The following is an 18,900-nucleotide window of genomic DNA, read 5'->3' as shown; positions in this document are numbered from 1 at the left end:
CACTTACCATTCGCCATTCAAGTGAATATAAGAAATGGTAGAGAGGCTTCAGTGCGTCACACACCACTTTGTATTGAGCTGGAGGCAGTAAGCATTTTGAAAACATATACTTCATTGTTTGAAACCTAAATGTTTTACACAATCCTGGTCATATTAGCAACCCATGATAGTTGTTGCATCTTTAGATCTCCCCTTTTCTAAATTGAATTGCATCCTTGAGTTGCATGTTCTGTTATGAATAACCATAATCTAAATGTGATTTCTGTCATTCTGAGCATCGTTACGCACCCAATGCATATGGGTCTGGTAAATTTCTCAAATATCCATTAAATTAAAATGCTGCAAGTCAAAATTCCGGCACCACATTCTACTAACGCACACACAAACAAAGGGGCGGCAGGTAGCCTAGCGGTTAGAGCATTGGACTTGTAACCGAAAGGTTGCAAGATCGAATCACCGAGCTGACAAGGTAGAAATCTGTCGTTCTGCCCCTGAACAAGGCAGTTAACCCACGGTTTCAAGGCCGTCATTGAAAATAACAATGTGTTCTTAACTGACTTGCCTAGTTAAATAAAGGTAAAATAAAAAAAGGAGAAAAAAAACACACACAATCAATCATCTGCTATCTTTAATGAGCCCCGTTACTTCTATTCTCAGTGGAGCCCTCATCCTCTGTCATTTCAGTGTTGTGGGGACTTTGTCTTTCACAGCACACTGCACACAGACAGGGGACACTGACTGTGACGCACTCTCTGTCGAGAGAAAGAAACACCATCAGGATTCGATGTGTGCTGGAGGAGAAACATAGGTTGAGTGAGAGAGAGATGAGAGAAAGACAGAATCTTCTGAATGTTGGTGACTGTCATATAATGCAAAATATAAAATATTTGAAAGAAAGTAAGACTGCGGGTGAAACAGAGGGATAAAGAGGGTCGGATGTTTGAGTTTCATGTTCTGAGAGAGAGAGAGAATATCTGAGGGGGAGGTAATGACAGAGGGGGGTAGGAAAGGGGTTTGAGGAGAGCGCAGGGGGGTAGAAGAGGGGTAAAAGAAGCAGGCAGGGAGTGTGAGAGAAGAGAGAAGGGTGAGGGCAGGGGGGTAGGAGAGGGGTGAGAGAAGCGGGCAGGTGGTAGGAGAGGGTAAAGAGCAGAGGGCAGGTGGTAGGAGAGGGTAAAGAGCAGAGGGCAGGTGGTAGGAGAGGGTAAAGAGCAGAGGGCAGGTGGTAGGAGAGGGTAAAGAGCACAGGGCAGGTGGTAGGAGAGGGTAAAGAGCAGAGGGCAGGTGGTAGGAGAGGGGTGAGAGAAGCGGGCAGGTGGTAGGAGAGGGTAAAGAGCAGAGGGCAGGTGGTAGGAGAGGGTAAAGAGCAGAGGGCAGGTGGTAGGAGAGGGTAAAGAGCACAGGGCAGGTGGTAGGAGAGGGTAAAGAGCAGAGGGCAGGGGGGTAGGAGAGGGGTGAGAGAAGCGGGCAGGTGGTAGGAGAGGGTAAAGAGCAGAGGGCAGGTGGTAGGAGAGGGTAAAGAGCAGAGGGCAGGGGGGTAGGAGAGTGTAAAGAGCAGAGGGCAGGTGGTAGGAGAGGGTAAAGAGCAGAGGGCAGGTGGTAGGAGAGGGTAAAGAGCAGAGGGCAGGGGGGTAGGAGAGGGGTGAGAGAAGCGGGCAGGTGGTAGGAGAGGGTAAAGAGCAGAGGGCAGGTGGTAGGAGAGGGTAAAGAGCAGAGGGCAGGTGGTAGGAGAGGGTAAAGAGCAGAGGGCAGGTGGTAGGGGAGGGTAAAGAGCAGAGGGCAGGGGGTAGGAGAGGGTAAAGAGCATTTTCTCAGTATTACTTCCCTTCATCACAATAAAGCCTCCACAATGTGGATGGGTATTGATGGTAGAGCCTTACCCATAGGAGTAGGATTTGATCGCTCTCCATGTCATCATTGCTTTAACTAATTACCACATTATAGCACCAAGGGAAATGAGTGGGGTGTTTCAGTGTGTGTTTGTGTGTACGCGTGTGTGTGCCTGCATGGGTGTGTTTTCATTTAACTCATAATTTGACAGCCTCTGAGCCTGATCAATAGATTTAGTGGTGTAATTAAAACTCAGGAAAGCTGTGAGAGACTGTGGCTGTGTCCAAAATGGCACCCTATTCCCTATATAGAGCACTGCTTGTGCTCTATATCGTGAATAGGGTAAGATTTGGGAGGCAGACTGTGAGAGTGTGAAAGTGTCTCCTTGCACAACACCAGTCTCTCAAACTACTGATGCCCCACGAGACTCCTCCCCTCAAATTAAACATAACGTTTTCTAACTGAGAGGGCACTTCTGAATAGGATGACAAATATTGTGAGTAAGCAGTTTCATACTATGGGGAGTTGCTAACAGCTAATTTGCTGTTGTTGATGTTGTTGTGACATTATTGTAATTATTTGCGGTTACTTCATGAAGTAGGTTTATTTGAACATTTTAGGTCTGTGGCACTCCCTTATGAACCATAAGAAAGCAGTGTCCGAGCCAGAATGTTCCATAGGGCAGGAGCCTTTCTCCTGTTTCTGTAGCGTGAAGTAGCTTGATGTACAGGTTCGCCCCCTTGACAGAACCAGAACGGCTGTAGGTTCCACTGTACTGTACAGCCTTCGTACTACTTCCTCCCAGTGATTTACCTTGAGAGAGGCAGGGGCAGAGGCAAGGTGTTTAAGTCTCAATGTCCCAAAAGGAGGCTAAAAACATTCTTTAAATAAATCAGGGCTTTATTAGGGTGTTAAAGCCAGCCCTCCTGTCCCCGGTGGGATTATTGTGCTATCTAGTACTTACCTACCCTGACACATCTAGCACAGTAATACCACACCACACAAACACACACACAGACACACACACGTGCACACAGGTCTGTACGTGTGCAGTCTAAGGGTAACGTACCACACCAGAGGATTAATTATAATGACTTTGAAACGCAATGCTTCGGCTATGTTTCTGTAAGGCTAACAGACAGTGAGAGCCTCAGTTCCACCACTGTGTGTGTGTGTGTGAGAGTGTATGTGCACACATTTGTGTGTGTGTGTTTCAGAATCTAAGAAATCCTAGCATTACCCCTGCCTTTTCACTACAAACCAAATCAAATGTATTTGTTCCATGCACAGAATACAGCAGGTGTAGACTTTCCTGTGAAATGCTTACTAACGAGCCTTTTCACAACAATGTAGAGTTAAAAAGTAAGAACATTTTGATAAATAAAAACAGGAAATAGTAAGACAATAAAATAACAATAACAAGGCTATATACAAGGAGTACCAGTACCAAGTCAATGTGCAGGGGTACGAGGTAGTTGAGGTAATTTAGGTAAAATGTACATGTTGGTAGGGGTAAAAGTGACTAGGCAATCACAATAGATAATAAACAGAGTAGCAGCAGCGTATGGGAAGAGTGTGAAGGAGTGTGAAAGTGTGTCTACGTGTGAGTGTGTGGCGTCAATATGCATGTGTGTGTTTTGTGTGTGTGTGTTTTGTGTGTGTGAGCGTATATAATGTGTGGGTGTGTGTCGTGTAGGTGTGTGTTGGAGTGTCAGTGTAGTATGTGTGAATGTATGGATAGAGTCCAGTGTAGTATTTGTGGGTAGAGTCCAGTGTAGTATGTGTGGGTAGAGTCCAGTGTAGTATGTGTGAATGTGTGGGTACAGTCCAGTGTAGTATGTGTGGGTAGAGTCCAGTGTAGTATGTGTGAATGTGTGGGTAGAGTCCAGTGTAGTATGTGTGAATGTGTGGGTAGAGTCCAGTGTAGTATGTGTGAATGTGTGGGTAGAGTCCAGTGTAGTATGTGTGAATGTGTGGGTAGAGTCCAGTGTAGTATGTGTGAATGTGTGGGTAGAGTCCAGTGTAGTATGTGTGAATGTGTGGGTAGAACCCAGTGTAGTATGTGTGAATGTGTGGGTAGAACCCAGTGTAGTATGTGTGAATGTGTGGGTAGAACCCAGTGTAGTATGTATGAATGTGTGGGTAGAGTCCAGTGTAGTATGTGTGAATGTGTGGGTAGAGTCCAGTGTACTATGTGTGAACGTGTGGGTAGAGTCCAGTGTAGTATGTGTGAATGTGTGGGTAGAGTCCAGTGTAGTATGTGTGAATGTGTGGGTAGAGTCCAGTGTAGTATGTGTGAATGTGTGGGTAGAGTCCAGTGTAGTATGTGTGAATGTGTGGGTAGAACCCAGTGTAGTATGTGTGAATGTGTGGGTAGAGTCCAGTGTAGTATGTGTGAATGTGTGGGTAGAGTCCAGTGTAGTATGTGTGAATGTGTGGGTAGAGTCCAGTGTGGTATGTGTGAACGTGTGGGTAGAGTCCAGTGAGGTATGTGTGAATGTGTGGGTAGAGTCCAGTGTAGTATGTGTGAATGTGTGGGTAGAGTCCAGTGTAGTATGTGTGAATGTGTGGGTAGAGTCCAGTGTAGTATGTGTGAACGTGTGGGTAGAGTCCAGTGTAGTATGTGTGAACGTGTGGGTAGAGTCCAGTGTAGTATGTGTGAATGTGTGGGTAGAACCCAGTGTAGTATGTGTGAATGTGTGGGTAGAGTCCAGTGTAGTATGTGTGAATGTGTGGGTAGAGTCCAGTGTAGTATGTGTGAATGTGTGGGTAGAGTCCAGTGAGGTATGTGTGAATGTGTGGGTAGAGTCCAGTGTAGTATGTGTGAATGTGTGGGTAGAGTCCAGTGTAGTATGTGTGAATGTGTGGGTAGAGTCCAGTGTAGTATGTGTGAATGTGTGGGTAGAGTCCAGTGTAGTATGTGTGAATGTGTGGGTAGAGTCCAGTGAGTGTGCATAGAGGAAAAAACTAAAATAACAGTCTAAGTCAAGATGCTCTCAATGGTGTAGTGTAGAACCAACCTACTTAGAATTATCCAAATATTTCACACTGGCTTTGAAATGCAAAACCCAAAAGCTGATGAATACAGTACGGCGATACAATTATAACAGAAAATACGCTGGTATCACCTCCATAGTTGAATTGATTTTCTATTAACACTTTCCCTCTGACTCACCTATTAGTGTGCAGCGTCCGTCTCCCAGGGGGTAGCGCTGGTAGCGCGGCATGGGGAAGGGGGGCAGCTTGTGGAAGAGGGGCTCCAGCAGGGGCTCCAGTCTGGAGGCAGAGGGGTCCGAGGGGTAGAACAGGTTGAAGATCTGGTTGCAGGCAGGACGGAGTTGGCTTACTGAGGGACACAGGACAGCAGACAGCAGAGATTGGGGGGCTCTTAGTCTGTGAACTAATAAATGATAAGGCTTGTGTGTACAAAATGTGTAATGTGATGTGCAGTGGTGTAAAGTACTTAAGTAAAAATACTTTAAAGTACTACTTAAGACATTTTTGGGGGTATCTGTACTTTACTAATAATATTTTTGCTAACTTTAACTTTTTACTCCATTCATTTTCCCTGACACCCAAAAGTACTTGTTACATTTTAACAGGAAAATTGTCCAATTCACACACTTATCAAGAAAACATCCCTGGTCATCCCTACTGCCTCTGATCTGGCGGTATCACGGTGAGCGCTACTGGTGGAGAAGTCAGGTGCAGGAGAGCAGAGAGTTGTGAACACGTGCACACTTTATTTGGGTAGAGGTAACAAAACAGACAGACGCCACTGCGTCAAAACCTCCAGCCAAAGGATAAAGTGCAAGGTGCGAAACAGTCCCAACAAATCAGCAAATGTTACAATAAACAACCTTCGTGAAATACCACGGAAAATATGGGAAAAAACCCTGCCTAGCGCGTACACATGAAACACGTAACAATTACAATTTCACACAAAGACATGGAGGGGAACAGAGGAATAAATACATGCAGTGTGATTAGGGAATGAAATAACAGGTGTGCAGGGAACAAGACAAAACAAATGGAACAATGGAAAAATGGAGCAGCGATGGCTAGCAAGCCGGTGACGTCGACCGCCGAACGCCGCCCGGACAAGGAGAGGAGCCGACTTCAGCGGAAGTCATGACAGGCGGACTCTCTAAATGTCACGCTCTGACCTAGGAGAGCTGTGTTTTCTCTGTTTAGTTTGGTCAGGGTGTGATAGGTGGGTGGGCATTCTATGTTTTGTGTTCATTATTTTGGCCGGGTATGGTTTCCAATCAGAGGCAGCTGTCATTCGTTGTCTCTGATTGGAAGCCATACTTAGGCAGCCTGTTTTTCCCTGTGTTTTCGTGGGATCTTGTTTTTGTGCAGCTGTGTTAATGCAGCCCCAGAACATCACGTTTGTTTCAGTTTCACCTGTTTTCTTCTTTTGTTCGGGTTCACTAATAAAATATGTGGAACTACCGGCACGCTGCGCATTGGCTGATTTATGACAGGGAATTTGAAGATAGCAATCGTGACAGAAGATCCCACCAAAAGAAAGCCGAACAGCGTGCGCTCACCAGGAAGACGAGCGGGACCAAGCAGTGTGGGTCAGAGGACTGGACCTGGGAAGAGATCCTGGATGGGGCAGGACCTTGGACAAGGCCGGGAGAGTATCGCCGCCCGCCGGAGGAGATAGAGGCAGCGAAGGCAGAACGGCGATACTGGGAAGAACGGCTAAGGGAGCTACAGGAGTCCGAGAGGCAGCGGCCAAAAAATGTTTTTGGGGGGGCACACGGGTAGATTGGCTAAGGCGGGTTTAAGACCTGAGCCAACTCCCCGTGCTTACCGTGGGGAGCGAGTGACTGTACAAGCACCGTGTTATGCGGTGGTGCGCACGGTGTCGCCCATGTGCCCGGTGCGCTCGGTGCAAGCTCCTCACTGTTGTCGTGCTAAGGTTGGCACTCAGCCAGCTTGGAGTATGCCCGCTCAGCATTCCTGCCCTCCAGTGCGCCTCCATAGCCCGGAGCCTGTAGAGATAATCCATGGTCCGGAGCCTGTAGGGATAATCCATGGCCCGGCACCTGTAGAGATGATCCATGGCACGAAGCCTCCAGTGATGATCCAAGGCACGGAACCTGTATTGATGATCCAAGGCATGGAGCCTGCAACAACACTCCTCAGTCCGGAGCCTCCAGTGACGCTCCTCAGTCCGGAGCCTCCAGCGACGCTCCCCAGTCCGGAGCCTCCAGCGACGGTCTGCAGCCCCGGTCTTCAGCGACGGTCTGCAGCCCCGAGTCTTCAGCGGCGGTCTGCAGCCCAGAGTCTTCAACGGCGGTCTGCAGCCCAGAGTCTTCAGCGGTGGTCTTCAGCCCAGAGTCTTCAGCGGTGGTTGGCGTTCCAGAGCCTCTGGCGATGATCCATGGTCTGGTTCCTCCGGACACACAGGAGCGGGGGGATCAGTGGGCGGGGGGGGGTGCTACGCCCAGAACCAGAGCCGCCGCCAATTATAGATGCCCACCCGGACCCTCCCCAATAGGTTCAGGTTTGCGGCCGGGAGTCCGCACCTTTGGGGGGGTGGGGGGGTACTGTCACGCTCTGACCTAGGAGAGCTGTGTGTTCTCTGTTTAGTTAGGTTAGAGTGTGTTCTATGTTTTGGCCGGGTATGGTTTCCAATCAGAGGCAGCTGTCATTCGTTGTCTCTGATTGGAAGCCATACTTAGGCAGCCTGTTTTTCCCTGTGTTATTGTGGGATCTTGTTTTTGTGCAGCTGTGTTTATGCAGCCCCAGAACGTCACGTTTCTTTCAGTTTCACCTGTTTCTTGTTTTGTTTGGGTTCACTAATAAAATATGTGGAACTACCGGCACGCTGCGCCTTGGCTGACTTATGACAGGGAATTCAAAGATAGCACTCGTGAGACTAAACACAAATGCTTGATTTGTAAATTATGTCTGAGTGTTGGAGAGTGCCCCTGGCTATCCGCCAATAAAAAAGTTAAAAAAGAAAATGATGGCCCATCTGGTTTGCTTAACCTGTTGGGGGTAGGGGGCAGTATTTACACGGCCGGATAGAAAACGTACCCGATTTAATCTGGTTATTACTACTGCCCAGAAACTAGAATATGCATATAATTATTGGCTTTGGATAGAAAACACCCTAAAGTTTCTAAAACTGTTTGAATGGTGTCTGTGAGTATAACAGAACTCATATGGCAGGCAAAAACCTGAGAAGATTCTGTATAGGAAGTGCCCTCTCTGACCATTCCTTGAGCTTCTTGACTCTGTTTATTGAAGACTGAGGATCTTTGCTGTAACGTGACACTTCCTACGGCTCCAAAAAGCTCTCAGAAGGCGGGAAAAAGCTGAATGATGTAATTCCAGCCACTGTCTGAAACACATTAGCGCTTTTGGCAAGTGCTCTATCAGAGGACAATGGGCTGAGGCGCGTGCACGAGTCGACCCCATGTTTTTATTTTCATTCGTCTTTGAACCTAAACACAGATTCCCGGTCGGAATATTATCGCTTTTTTACGAGAAAAATGGCATAAAAATTTATTTTAAACAGCGGTTGACATGCTTCGAAGTACGGTAATGGAATATTTAGAATTTTTTTGTCAAGAAATGCGTCGTGCGCGTCACCCTTCTTTACCATTCGGATAGTGTCTTGAACGCACGAACAAAACAGAGGATATTTGAACATAACTATGGATTATTTTGAACCAAACCAACATTTGTTATTGAAGTAGAAGTCCTGGGAGTGCATTCTGACGAAGAACAGCAAAGGTAATAACATTTTTCTTATAGTAAATCTGATTTTGGTGAGTGCTAAACTTGGTGGGTGTCTAAATAGCTAGCCCTGTGATGCCGGGCTATCTACTGAGAATATTGCAAAATGTGCTTTCACCGAAAAGCTATTTTAAAATCGGACATAGCGAGTGCATAGAGGAGTTCTGTATCTATAATTCTTAAAATAATTGTAATGTTTTTTGAGAACGTTTATCGTGAGTAATTTAGTAAATTCACCGGAAGTTTGCGGGGGGTATGCTAGTTCTGAACGTCACATGCTAATGTAAAAAGCTGCTTTTTGATATAAATATGAACTTGATTGAACAAAACATGCATGTATTGTATAACATAATGTCCTAGGGTTGTCATCTGATGAAGATCATCAAAGGTTAGTGCTGCATTTAGCTGTGGTTTGGGTTTATGTGACATTATATGCTAGCTTGAAAAATGGGTGTCTGATTATTTCTGGCTGGGTACTCTGCTGACATAATCTAATGTTTTGCTTTCGTTGTAAAGCCTTTTTGAAATCGGACAGTGTGGTTAGATTAACGAGAGTCTTGTCTTTAAAATGCTGTAAAATAGTCATATGTTTGAGAAATTTAAGTAATAGCATTTCTAAGGTATTTGAATAACGCGCCACGGGATTCAACTGGCTGTTGAGTAGGTGGGACGATTTCGTCCCACTGGCCCTAGAGAAGTTAATATAAGGAATTTGAAATGGTTAATAGTTTTACTTTTGATACATAAGTACATTTTAGCAATTCTATTTACTAATGATACTTAAGTATATTTAAAACCAAATACTTTTAGACTTTCACTAAAGTAGTATTTTACTGGGTGACTTTTACTTGAGTCATTTTCTATTAAGGTATCTTTACGTTTACTCAAGTATGACAATAGAGTACTTTTTCCTCCACTGGTGATGTGTGGGAAAGGCAGCCCTCTAAATATATTTATAGTCTAAAAAGGCTCTAAAAAGCTGCATCTGGCATAGTGGTGTATTCAAGCAAAAGAAGTATGATGATCAATCTGGTCCATCAACAAGGTAGCTAAAAATTGTGGGGAAGGTGTTGCATCAGGGTCTGCCTAGACACAGAGGTGTGTGAGAAGTGTGTGTGTGTGTGTGTGTGTGTGTGTGTGTGTGTGTGTGTGTGTGTGTGTGTGTGTGTGTGTGTGTGTGTGTGTGTGTGTGTGTGTGTGTGTGTGTGTGTGTGTGTGTTTCTCTAACAACACGTACCCTGGACAGCAGGCAGTACTGTACGTCTCATGGCCAGCACCAGGCCCAGTGGACAGCCCAGCAGGAAACATTCGGAGACCTCAAAGTCAAACCTCCCTGGGTTCAAAATCAGACTACTGCTGCTGCCGGGATGCAGGTCCCCCCCCTCCTGCATCAGACTGGGAGAATGGGAAGGAGGTGGGGGATGGAAGGAGAGATGGAGATGAAAGAGAAGAGAGAAGTAGAGAGAATTTGTGTTTTATTTTTATAAACCAAATCTACAAATGTTGCAATCCCTGTAGAAAAACAGGAAAATGGATGGGTACACCAAACAACAAATCTACTACCGCGTTCTTAGAGAGACTGACTCAAATTCAAATACTGCATCTCCACTACTCAGTATAATGGATTTTACTACTCAATCCACTGTGTGTGTCCTGAGTGGGCATGTAAATAACAGGTTGGATGAGCATGTGTGTGGTAAGCACATTTTATCGAGGAGACAAGACTGGGGGCCTAAATAGGCAGAACAGAAAGATGGATGGGGCTTGTGGATGTTTGAACAGCCAAACTGGCCTTAAACCTACTGCATGGCTATAAACCTACAGACCCTGCAGCTGTAGAAGACCTCTTGACCCACCAGTTTAACCAAAACTAACACTTCCATCACAAAGGAGAGCACGGAGAGAAGGATTATGGTCTGTGGCCAGCCTAAAAGGGAAAATCAATCTGCCTTGGATTGCCGGCTGCTCTATTTGTCTTTCATCTTCCCACTGCCTGCCTCTCTCACTTGCTCTAACTTCCAAACTACTTTCCTGCCCTCCATCAATTCACCTCTTACTGCTGGGTCTGAACTAGTGGTGCGCGGGTCAGCTGTTTGTTCACCTGCACACAATTGCTAATAACCCATCTGCAACTGCCTGACTATGATAAAGTAAAAACATAATTGCAAAAGGGTTTTCTAATGATCAATTAGCCTTTTAAATGATACACTTGGATTAGCTAACACAATGTGCCATTGGAACACAGGAGTGATGGGTGCTGATAATGGGCCTCTGTACGCCTATGTAGACATTCCATTAAAAATCTGCCATTTCCAGCTACAATACTCATTTACAATATTAACAATGTCTACACTGTATTTCTGATCAATTTTATGTTATTTTAATGGACAAAAAAAACGTGCTTTTCTTTCAAAAACAAGGACATTTCTAAGTGACCCCAAACTTTTGAACGTAGTGCATATATAAATTGACAGTTATGACAGAATCCTGGAGGTTTTCTCCAAGGTGTGAAGATATTTCAACAAATCCAGGCAATAACAGGCTACACTGATAACTCGAGTTTGACTCCCAAGTTTCTAAACCGTACCAAACCATATTTGGTATAGTGTCGCCATAATATTTGAATTGAGGAAGTGGGAACATATTTATGATATTTTAGCGATCCGCAGTAGAAGACGTCCTAAATGCCCCCAGCCTTCAGATCAGATGTGAGCTTAACAGCTAACTTGCACTTGTTATGCATTTTTAGGCTATGGGTGAGAAAGTGAACTAGTTCCAAGCGCATAGCTCAGTTGAATGCAGCTTTGTGATCTATTGACATCAAGGATTGCATTAAATAGGCACAATATTTTTTATGATGCATTTGGCGATGTTCAATTAATTTGCACAAAACGTATAAACAAAAGCATTCACTGTGAAAGTTGATACATGTAGGACATTCATATATAGTGTGGCAAAGAAGGGGGTCGAGTGATAAATGGCAGATATGTGAGGGCAGAACTAATAAACGGGTTCTGCCCGATCACTAAAATGGCCACCCCGATCAGAACTACAGATCACAAAATGGCCGACTGCCAAAACTACAATTCCCAGAAGCAAGGGGAACCCTCAGAAGGTGGAGCCGACCCACAGATAAAGGGTCAAGAAAAACCAGGAAGAGAGAGAGAGGGCGGGAAGGATCTATGAACTATAGAGAAAGAGACAATCTACATTGGCTGGATTTACCGTGTACGAGCTGGACTGTTTTGGACTTACCTGTTGGCGTTTAGACCTGGACCTACCGAGAACCAGATTTGTGTACCGAACCCTGCTATCCCTGACCTTACCTGCGGCCTGGGTGGACCAGGACAGCGAAACAAACACACAGGTACTGTCATGTTCGAAAGAACTTTCATTCTGGGCTGACTTTGGTGACAGTTTCCCACTTAATTTGTGACAAACGCTCCTAACTTTGAAGAGGTTTGCCACACGTGGTGGAGAATGTGGGTATGAGGCCATATCGGGTACCTGAGGCTTGACAGGCAGCGATTAGAGCAGAGACGGAGAAAATGTTGACAGCTGGAGTGATCGAAGAGTCACATAGTGAGTGGTCTAGCCCAATTGTGATGGTCTCCAAGCCCGATGGGTCTTTGCGGTTCTGTAACGACTTTCGGAAGGTAAATGAAATCTCCAAGTTTGATGCCTACCCCATGCCCAGAGTAGACGAACCACTGGAGAAAATTGGTAAAGCTCGGTACATTACGACCCTGGACCTGACAAAAGGGTACTGACAAATTCCTCTGACCCCCAGGGACAAAGAAAAGACAGCCTTTGCAACCCCTGACGGTTTGTTTCAATACACCGTCATGCCATTCGGCCTACACGGGGCCCCAGCCACCTTTCAACGGCTCATGGACAAGGTCCTAAAACCGCACCAAGCATACGCCGCAGCTTATTTAGATGACGTGGGGATCTACAGCCCAGATTGGGAATCCCACTTACCCCGGGTACAGGCAGTGTTAGACGCCCTTAGAAAGGCAGCGCTCACGGCGAACCTGCCAAGTGTTATGTGGGGTTAGAGGAAACGGAGTATCTGGGATACACAGTGGGAAGAGGATTAATCAAACCCCAACGTAAGAAGGTGGAGGCAATTAGAGAATGGCCGAAACCAGTAAATAAGAAGCAGGTTCGAGCCTTCCTAGGGCTGACCGGGTACTACCAGAAGTTCATCCCAAGTTATGCAACAGTGGCCGCCCCACTCACCGACATGACTAGAGCCAGAGGGCCAAACATGGTCAAGTGGGATGAAAGGGCCACCAAAGCATTTGTGACATTACAGGAGGCCCTCTGCTGTAATCCAGTGCTGGTGGTACCAGACTTTGAGAGAGAGTTTGTGGTTCAGACGGATGCTTCAGAGGTCGGCTTGGGAGCAGTGCTGTCCCAAGAGGTAGAAGGGGTGGAACACCCCATCCTGTTTTTAAGCAGGAAGCTGGAACCACGGGAAACCAACTACTCAGTTGTTGAGAAAGAGGCGCTGGCAGTAAAGTGGGCTCTGGAAAGCCTGAAATACTACCTGCTGGGGCGCCACTTCACCCTCATCAGTGACCATGCACCACTCACCTGGATGCATAGGGCTAAAGAAAAGAACGCTCGGGTGATGCGGTGGTTTTTGAGTCTCCAACCATTTCACTTTGACTTGAAACACAGGAAATGGGAAATGAGGAAATGTGGATGGGTTATCCCGCATGCACGCATATTTTGCTGCGGTAGCCCGACCTAGGGGGTCGGATCTAGGGGGGGAGATGTGTGGCAAAGAAGGGGGTCGAGTGATAAATGGCAGATATGTGAGGGCAGAACTAATAAACGGGCTATGCCCGATCACTAAAATGGCCACCCCGATCAGAACTACAGATCACAAAATGGCCGACTGCCAAAACTACAATTCCCAGAAGCAAGGGGAACCCTCAGAAGGTGGAGCCGACCCACAGATAAAGGGTCAAGAAAAACCAGGAAAAGAGAGAGAGGGCGGGAAGGATCTATGAACTATATAGAAAGAGACAATCAACATTGGCTGGATTTACCATGTACAAGCTGGACTGTTTTGGACTTACCTGTTGGCGTTTAGACCTGGACCTACCGAGAACCAGATTTGTGTACCGAACCCTGCTATCCCTGACCTTACCTGCGGCCTGGGTGGACCAGGACAGCGAAACAAACACACAGGTACTGTCATGTTCGAAAGAACTTTCATTCTGGGCTGACTTTGGTGACAGTTTCCCACTTAATTTGTGACAAACGCTCCTAACTTTTGAAGAGGTTTGCCACAATAGGCTATGCGCAGCACTTCATTCAATTTATCGAAGCAGTTATTGTTTTCTTGCTCAAACCTCTAGCAACACCTATAAAACTCAAGACATTTTCTCTCAAAACACAGGGATGTCGATTCGCACGGGACTAGTATTATCAGAAGTTTACCAAAAACCTGTAGGTTATTCTGGTTAGATGTCCAGATTTCAGTTTTAATTTAACCCATATTAACTGTAGGCTACAGTTCCCCTGACATGCCATAGGCCTATTTGAAGTCCCGTTTTCTGACTGTGGAATTTGTATAGCGAATCATCACACATAACAGCCGGTGTTGTGCCAAAAATCTCCCCCCCTGCCAGAATTCTCCCCCCCTTCACGTTCTTCATTGCTGCGACTTGCTTGCTAGTTGAGATTTATGCTCTTCACTCCATTGTCAGTTTAGCCTACATTTCAGTGATCTTAGTAGCAGAAAGCATTTCTGTCTGCAGTTTTCGGTTTGGCTATTTGTTTCAATATGGCGCCCTGGGCGAACCCTCCTTCAGCGCCCGCGCCCTGGGCGGCTGCGCATGTCGCCCGTCCCTAAATCCGCTACTGATTTGTATTAATCTATAAATAAATCTTTGTCAAAATTCGTCATCTCTCCAATGTCTTATTCGACTAGTATTTTTGAAAGTATAAGGATAATAATTCAGCCATAGCTGTTCTGAAATGTTTATTGCTTGCCAACATTTTACTCCCTCCTCTGTGTTTAATATAACACACATACATTAATTATTAATTTCGGTTGACTATCCTGACGTGAAGTTTGTTCTTTAGAAAGTATTTGACTCTGTGTGCCACAAAGTATTTGAATCTAGCCACAAAATTAAGGAAAATAGAAGGGGGGGAATTCTGGCAGGGGCTGCTATCATCCTCTTTTACCACTTCACCAAATTGTTTCCACACATTACTTTTCTGTCCCTCCCTTCTGTCCCTCCCTTCTTTCTTTTCTGTCCCTTCCCACAGGATACCCTGTGGGAAGGGCTGGGGGAACTTTCATAGGGAATAGGGTGCCATTTAGGATTCAGCCTAGGTTGCCAGGGATCTGGCTACTGTAGCCATAGAAATAAAATGCTATTTCTATGACTATAACTACGTGAGCCGCACTGGAACATGTGATTTGGAATGGGAACACTGGTTGCTTGGTGCTGGTTAATTGGTAGCATGGTAGTGAGCTGGGAGCTCCCCATCCAGTCAGCTATAGCTGCAGTAGTCCGTTTCCTACAGTATGCACACTGGCTATTTATAGCCCACAGCAGGCTGACAGGGAGGCCGGCAATGAAGACAGGCAGGCATATAGATAGACAGACAAAAAGTCCGGCAGGCAGACAAGCAGACAGGCAAGAAAGGCAGGCAGAAATGCAGACAAGCAGGCAGGTAGGCAGGCAGGCAGAAAGGCAGGCAGAAAGGACCATATTGCAGCAAATATTGATGACAGTGTGACACACATAGAAATAAAACATCCCATGATAACCTGGCTGAGGGCCAGATAGGTACAGTACATCTGGGTTATCCCATCACACCACAGAGAACATAGCTAGATGGATAGATGTGCACTCATACACACATCATTCAAAATGTCACTAGAAATGTCTGGAATAAACATCGGGTATAGAACTGCGTGATAAGAACATGTATTCAGATATGATTCTAATGACAGTGGTATATGGCAGGAATGTGATGGTAGGAGTATACTATTATGGGATTTTCCCTAAGTCTGAGTATCTACAGTATTTAACCTTTATCTTAATTGAATCGGAATGTCAACAGAGTCCTTGCCAAGAGAGGTAAAAAGCAGAATAATCCCCACTGTGTCTATCACAGTGAGAAAAGGGAGAAGTATACTGTTACTACTACTGCCTCATAATCCAACCATGGTGCATGAATTGTGCTTTTGGAGGTATTGTCCCTCACTTTTGGAGGACAATAGAAATTGAAATTAGAGTTAGGGTTGAGCCGGGTGTGGACATGGAGCTAGGGTTAGGGTTATGGCTAGGGTTGAACCGGGATGTGGACATGAAGCTAGGGTTAGGGTTGTGGTTAGCTTCCATCAGGGTGTTGTTCTCTATCTACAGTACCTGCTGAAGAAGCTGTGTTGTCCTGTAGATGTGTCTCCATCGTACGAGTCGCTCTGTTTCCTGCTGAGGGGCTGTCTGGCCTGGCTGTGTCCATCACTGGGCAGGGCCGAGATATCAATGTTGCTCTTACTCAGCCTCTTACTGGAGCTGAGGCCCAGGCTGGGGCTGTGACAGGGGCTGTCCTCAGGGTTATCCTGCGTGGGAGGAAGAGAGCGAGGGACACAAGCCTTCACGCTTCACTCACACTCAAATACCATAACTGTACACAAACGAGCAGCTCATTGCTAATCCCTCTCTCTCAGCACATATGAGAATGTGGGAGCTGGCTAGCTACCAGACCTGGATTTAAATACATGTGTATTTGAGTATTTCTATTTGAAATACTTATTTTCTGTGTATGAGTATTTTTGTTCAAATTCTTGTTTCTAAATACATTATTTAAAATACCCCTAGGACCAAACAGACCTGAGTTTAAATGCATGGAGTATTTAAATATTTGTATTTAAAAATACACTTGTTTGAGTATTTTTCATACTTCCCATGTGCATTTCCAAATACATTCTAATATTCAACTACTTACTTTGAAATGTCTCTGAAAGTAATTGAAATACCCTCAAAAGTATTTCAACCCACGTTTGCTAACTCCAGAGAGATTTTGATCCTGTTTTATGTTTGAGGTTACAGGAGAGTAGAAGTGGGCAAAGTAGATTTGAGGTTAGAGAGAGGGGAAATAGGAGAACAGATATAGAGAGAGAGCACAGAGGGGAGAGAAGAGGGGCTCAGACAGAAAGAGCAGCCCAGGGGATCATGCAGTGCTACTGTAACTGGGTGTAAACAAACAGGAAAAGACAGGCCAGCTCAGGACGGAGAGAGAGGACACCAAGTAATTTCAAGGTCTTGGCCGGGATAGCATGGGGTAGGAGAGACTGTCTGAGAGGAAAGCTGTCTGAACAGAGAAGAACTTACACAATTCTAGCTACACGCCATGGGGAGATAGTTGAATAGCACAGAAAGCACAAACTGAAATTGTAATGCCTCAATTCAAAATTCTCTTAGGGGTATCCAAAAGTGCAGTTTTACAGAACATGTTAGAGAGCAAGTTGATTGAGTTGTAATGTGTCATGCTCCTACCTTGAGGCTCTCAGTGCTGTTGTTCCTGCTGCTGCTGTGGCTGGGGCTGCTGTGCTGCCTCTGGCTGCTACTACTGCTGCTGCTGAAACACAGGGCGTCGAAGCACAGCACACCTCCCACACAGTCGCCCATCACACACACCTGGACGGGAACACACACACACATGCAAGCACACACAGTACACACACACCGTTTTAGAAAACCTCGCTCCACTCAATCAATGTAGGCTGCCAAGCCTCCCCAGCAGGCAGATTTGGGCCCCGTGCCTGTTCAGATCCACAGGTGAATCTGAATGTCAATAGCACACTTCATTAGGACTGACTCAGTCTGAGGGAACAACACAATCTTCTCCTTAATTGGTTTGACATGCCACCATTGTACTTGGCTTCCTGACTAAGAATTGTGTTATGACCACAAATCTTGTCAAAGTTATGCAAGGAGAGGAAGTTAAATTAAATAGAGTTTAAACATTGTATGGTTTTGCCAATAATGCGCTCTTTAAAATGACAGCGCTTAATTAGAACACAGGTCCTTATCAAAGAGGGGATTGTCCACAGGTGTGTGAAAGTTAATGGGGTCTGCAGACGGCATGATAAAGCTGCAGGCCTCTGGCGACACTAGTCCCCACAGTGAACACAGAGGATTACCCAGCCCTCTCTATCCCAATCATCACTTCCTCTGGAAATACTGCAGCACATTATTGGATTTGGCATGAGAGATTAGAGACAATGAGATATTCCTTTCTCTCTCTCTTCTCCTCCCTTGTTCCTTACAGTATGACTCATCTCTAGTGAGTCAGTGTGACCCTGTGGGAGCCGTGGGGACACTTTAGAGGATGGACCCACCTCGCCAGTGAAGAACTTTATGGGGGGACACTTTAGGAGGATGGACCCACCTGGCCAGTGAAGCCCTATATTGGGGGACACTTTAGAGGGACAGACACACCTGGCCAGTGAAGCCCTGTCTGGGAGGGGACACTATAGGACAGACACACCTGGCCAGTGAGGCCCTGTCTGGGAGGGGACACTATAGGACAGACACACCTGGCCAGTGAGGCCCTGTCTGGGAGGGGACACTATAGGACAGACACACCTGGCCAGTGAAGCACTGTCTGGGTGGGACACTATAGGACAGACACACCTGGCCAGTGAGGCCCTGTCTGGGTGGGACACTATAGGACAGACACACCTGGCCAGTGAAGCCCTGTCTGGGTGGGACACTATAGGACAGACACACCTGGCCAGTGAGGCCCTGTCTGGGTGGGACACTATAGGACAGACACACCTGGCCAGTGAAGCCCTGTCTGGGAGGGGACACTATAGGACAGACACACCTGGCCAGTGAAGCCCTGTCTGGGAGGGGACACTATAGGACAGACCCACCTGGCCAGTGAAGCCCTGTCTGGGAGGGGACACTATAGGACAGACACACCTGGCCAGTGAAGCCCTGTCTGGGTGGGACACTATAGGACAGACACACCTGGCCAGTGAAGCCCTGTCTGGGTGGGACACTATAGGACAGACACACCTGGCCAGTGAAGCCCTGTCTGGGTGGGACACTATAGGACAGACACACCTGGCCAGTGAAGCCCTGTCTGGGTGGGACACTATAGGACAGACACACCTGGCCAGTGAAGCCCTGTCTGGGTGGGACACTATAGGACAGACACACCTGGCCAGTGAAGCCCTGTCTGGGTGGGACACTAAAGGACGGACCCACCTGGCCAGTGAAGCCCTGTCCGTCCTGGGACTCGAGGAAGCTGTGGTAGACCTGGTTGGTG

The 18,900-nt window shown here is 46.4% G+C and overlaps 1 protein-coding gene across 4 annotated transcripts in view; it reads right to left on the bottom strand.

Annotated features, from left to right (window-relative positions):
- Positions 1–18,900, bottom strand: part of LOC106581175 (membrane-associated phosphatidylinositol transfer protein 3) — a 129,560-nt gene that overhangs the window by 37,637 nt on the left and 73,023 nt on the right. For all 4 annotated transcript variants that reach the window (XR_001323032.2, XR_001323030.2, XR_001323028.2 and 1 more), the window contains exons 6-10: positions 18,840–18,900; positions 17,121–17,261; positions 15,990–16,183; positions 9,824–9,981; positions 5,003–5,173 (exon numbers count right to left, since the gene is read on the bottom strand). The exon at positions 18,840–18,900 is cut by the window's right edge and continues 129 nt beyond it. Coding sequence is in view for 1 of the 4 variants with exons in the window: in XM_014163053.2 (XP_014018528.1) it covers positions 5,003–5,173; positions 9,824–9,981; positions 15,990–16,183; positions 17,121–17,261; positions 18,840–18,900 (725 nt within the window). In the remaining 3 variants the exon portion in view is untranslated. The remainder of the gene's footprint in view (positions 1–5,002; positions 5,174–9,823; positions 9,982–15,989; positions 16,184–17,120; positions 17,262–18,839) is intronic.

The sequence above is a fragment of the Salmo salar genome, chromosome ssa20, assembly GCF_905237065.1.
Source record: "Salmo salar chromosome ssa20, Ssal_v3.1, whole genome shotgun sequence".
NCBI lineage: Eukaryota > Metazoa > Chordata > Actinopteri > Salmoniformes > Salmonidae > Salmo > Salmo salar.
The sequence above is the reverse complement of the archived record's forward strand: the minus strand, read 5'-3'. Positions and strand labels throughout refer to the sequence as shown.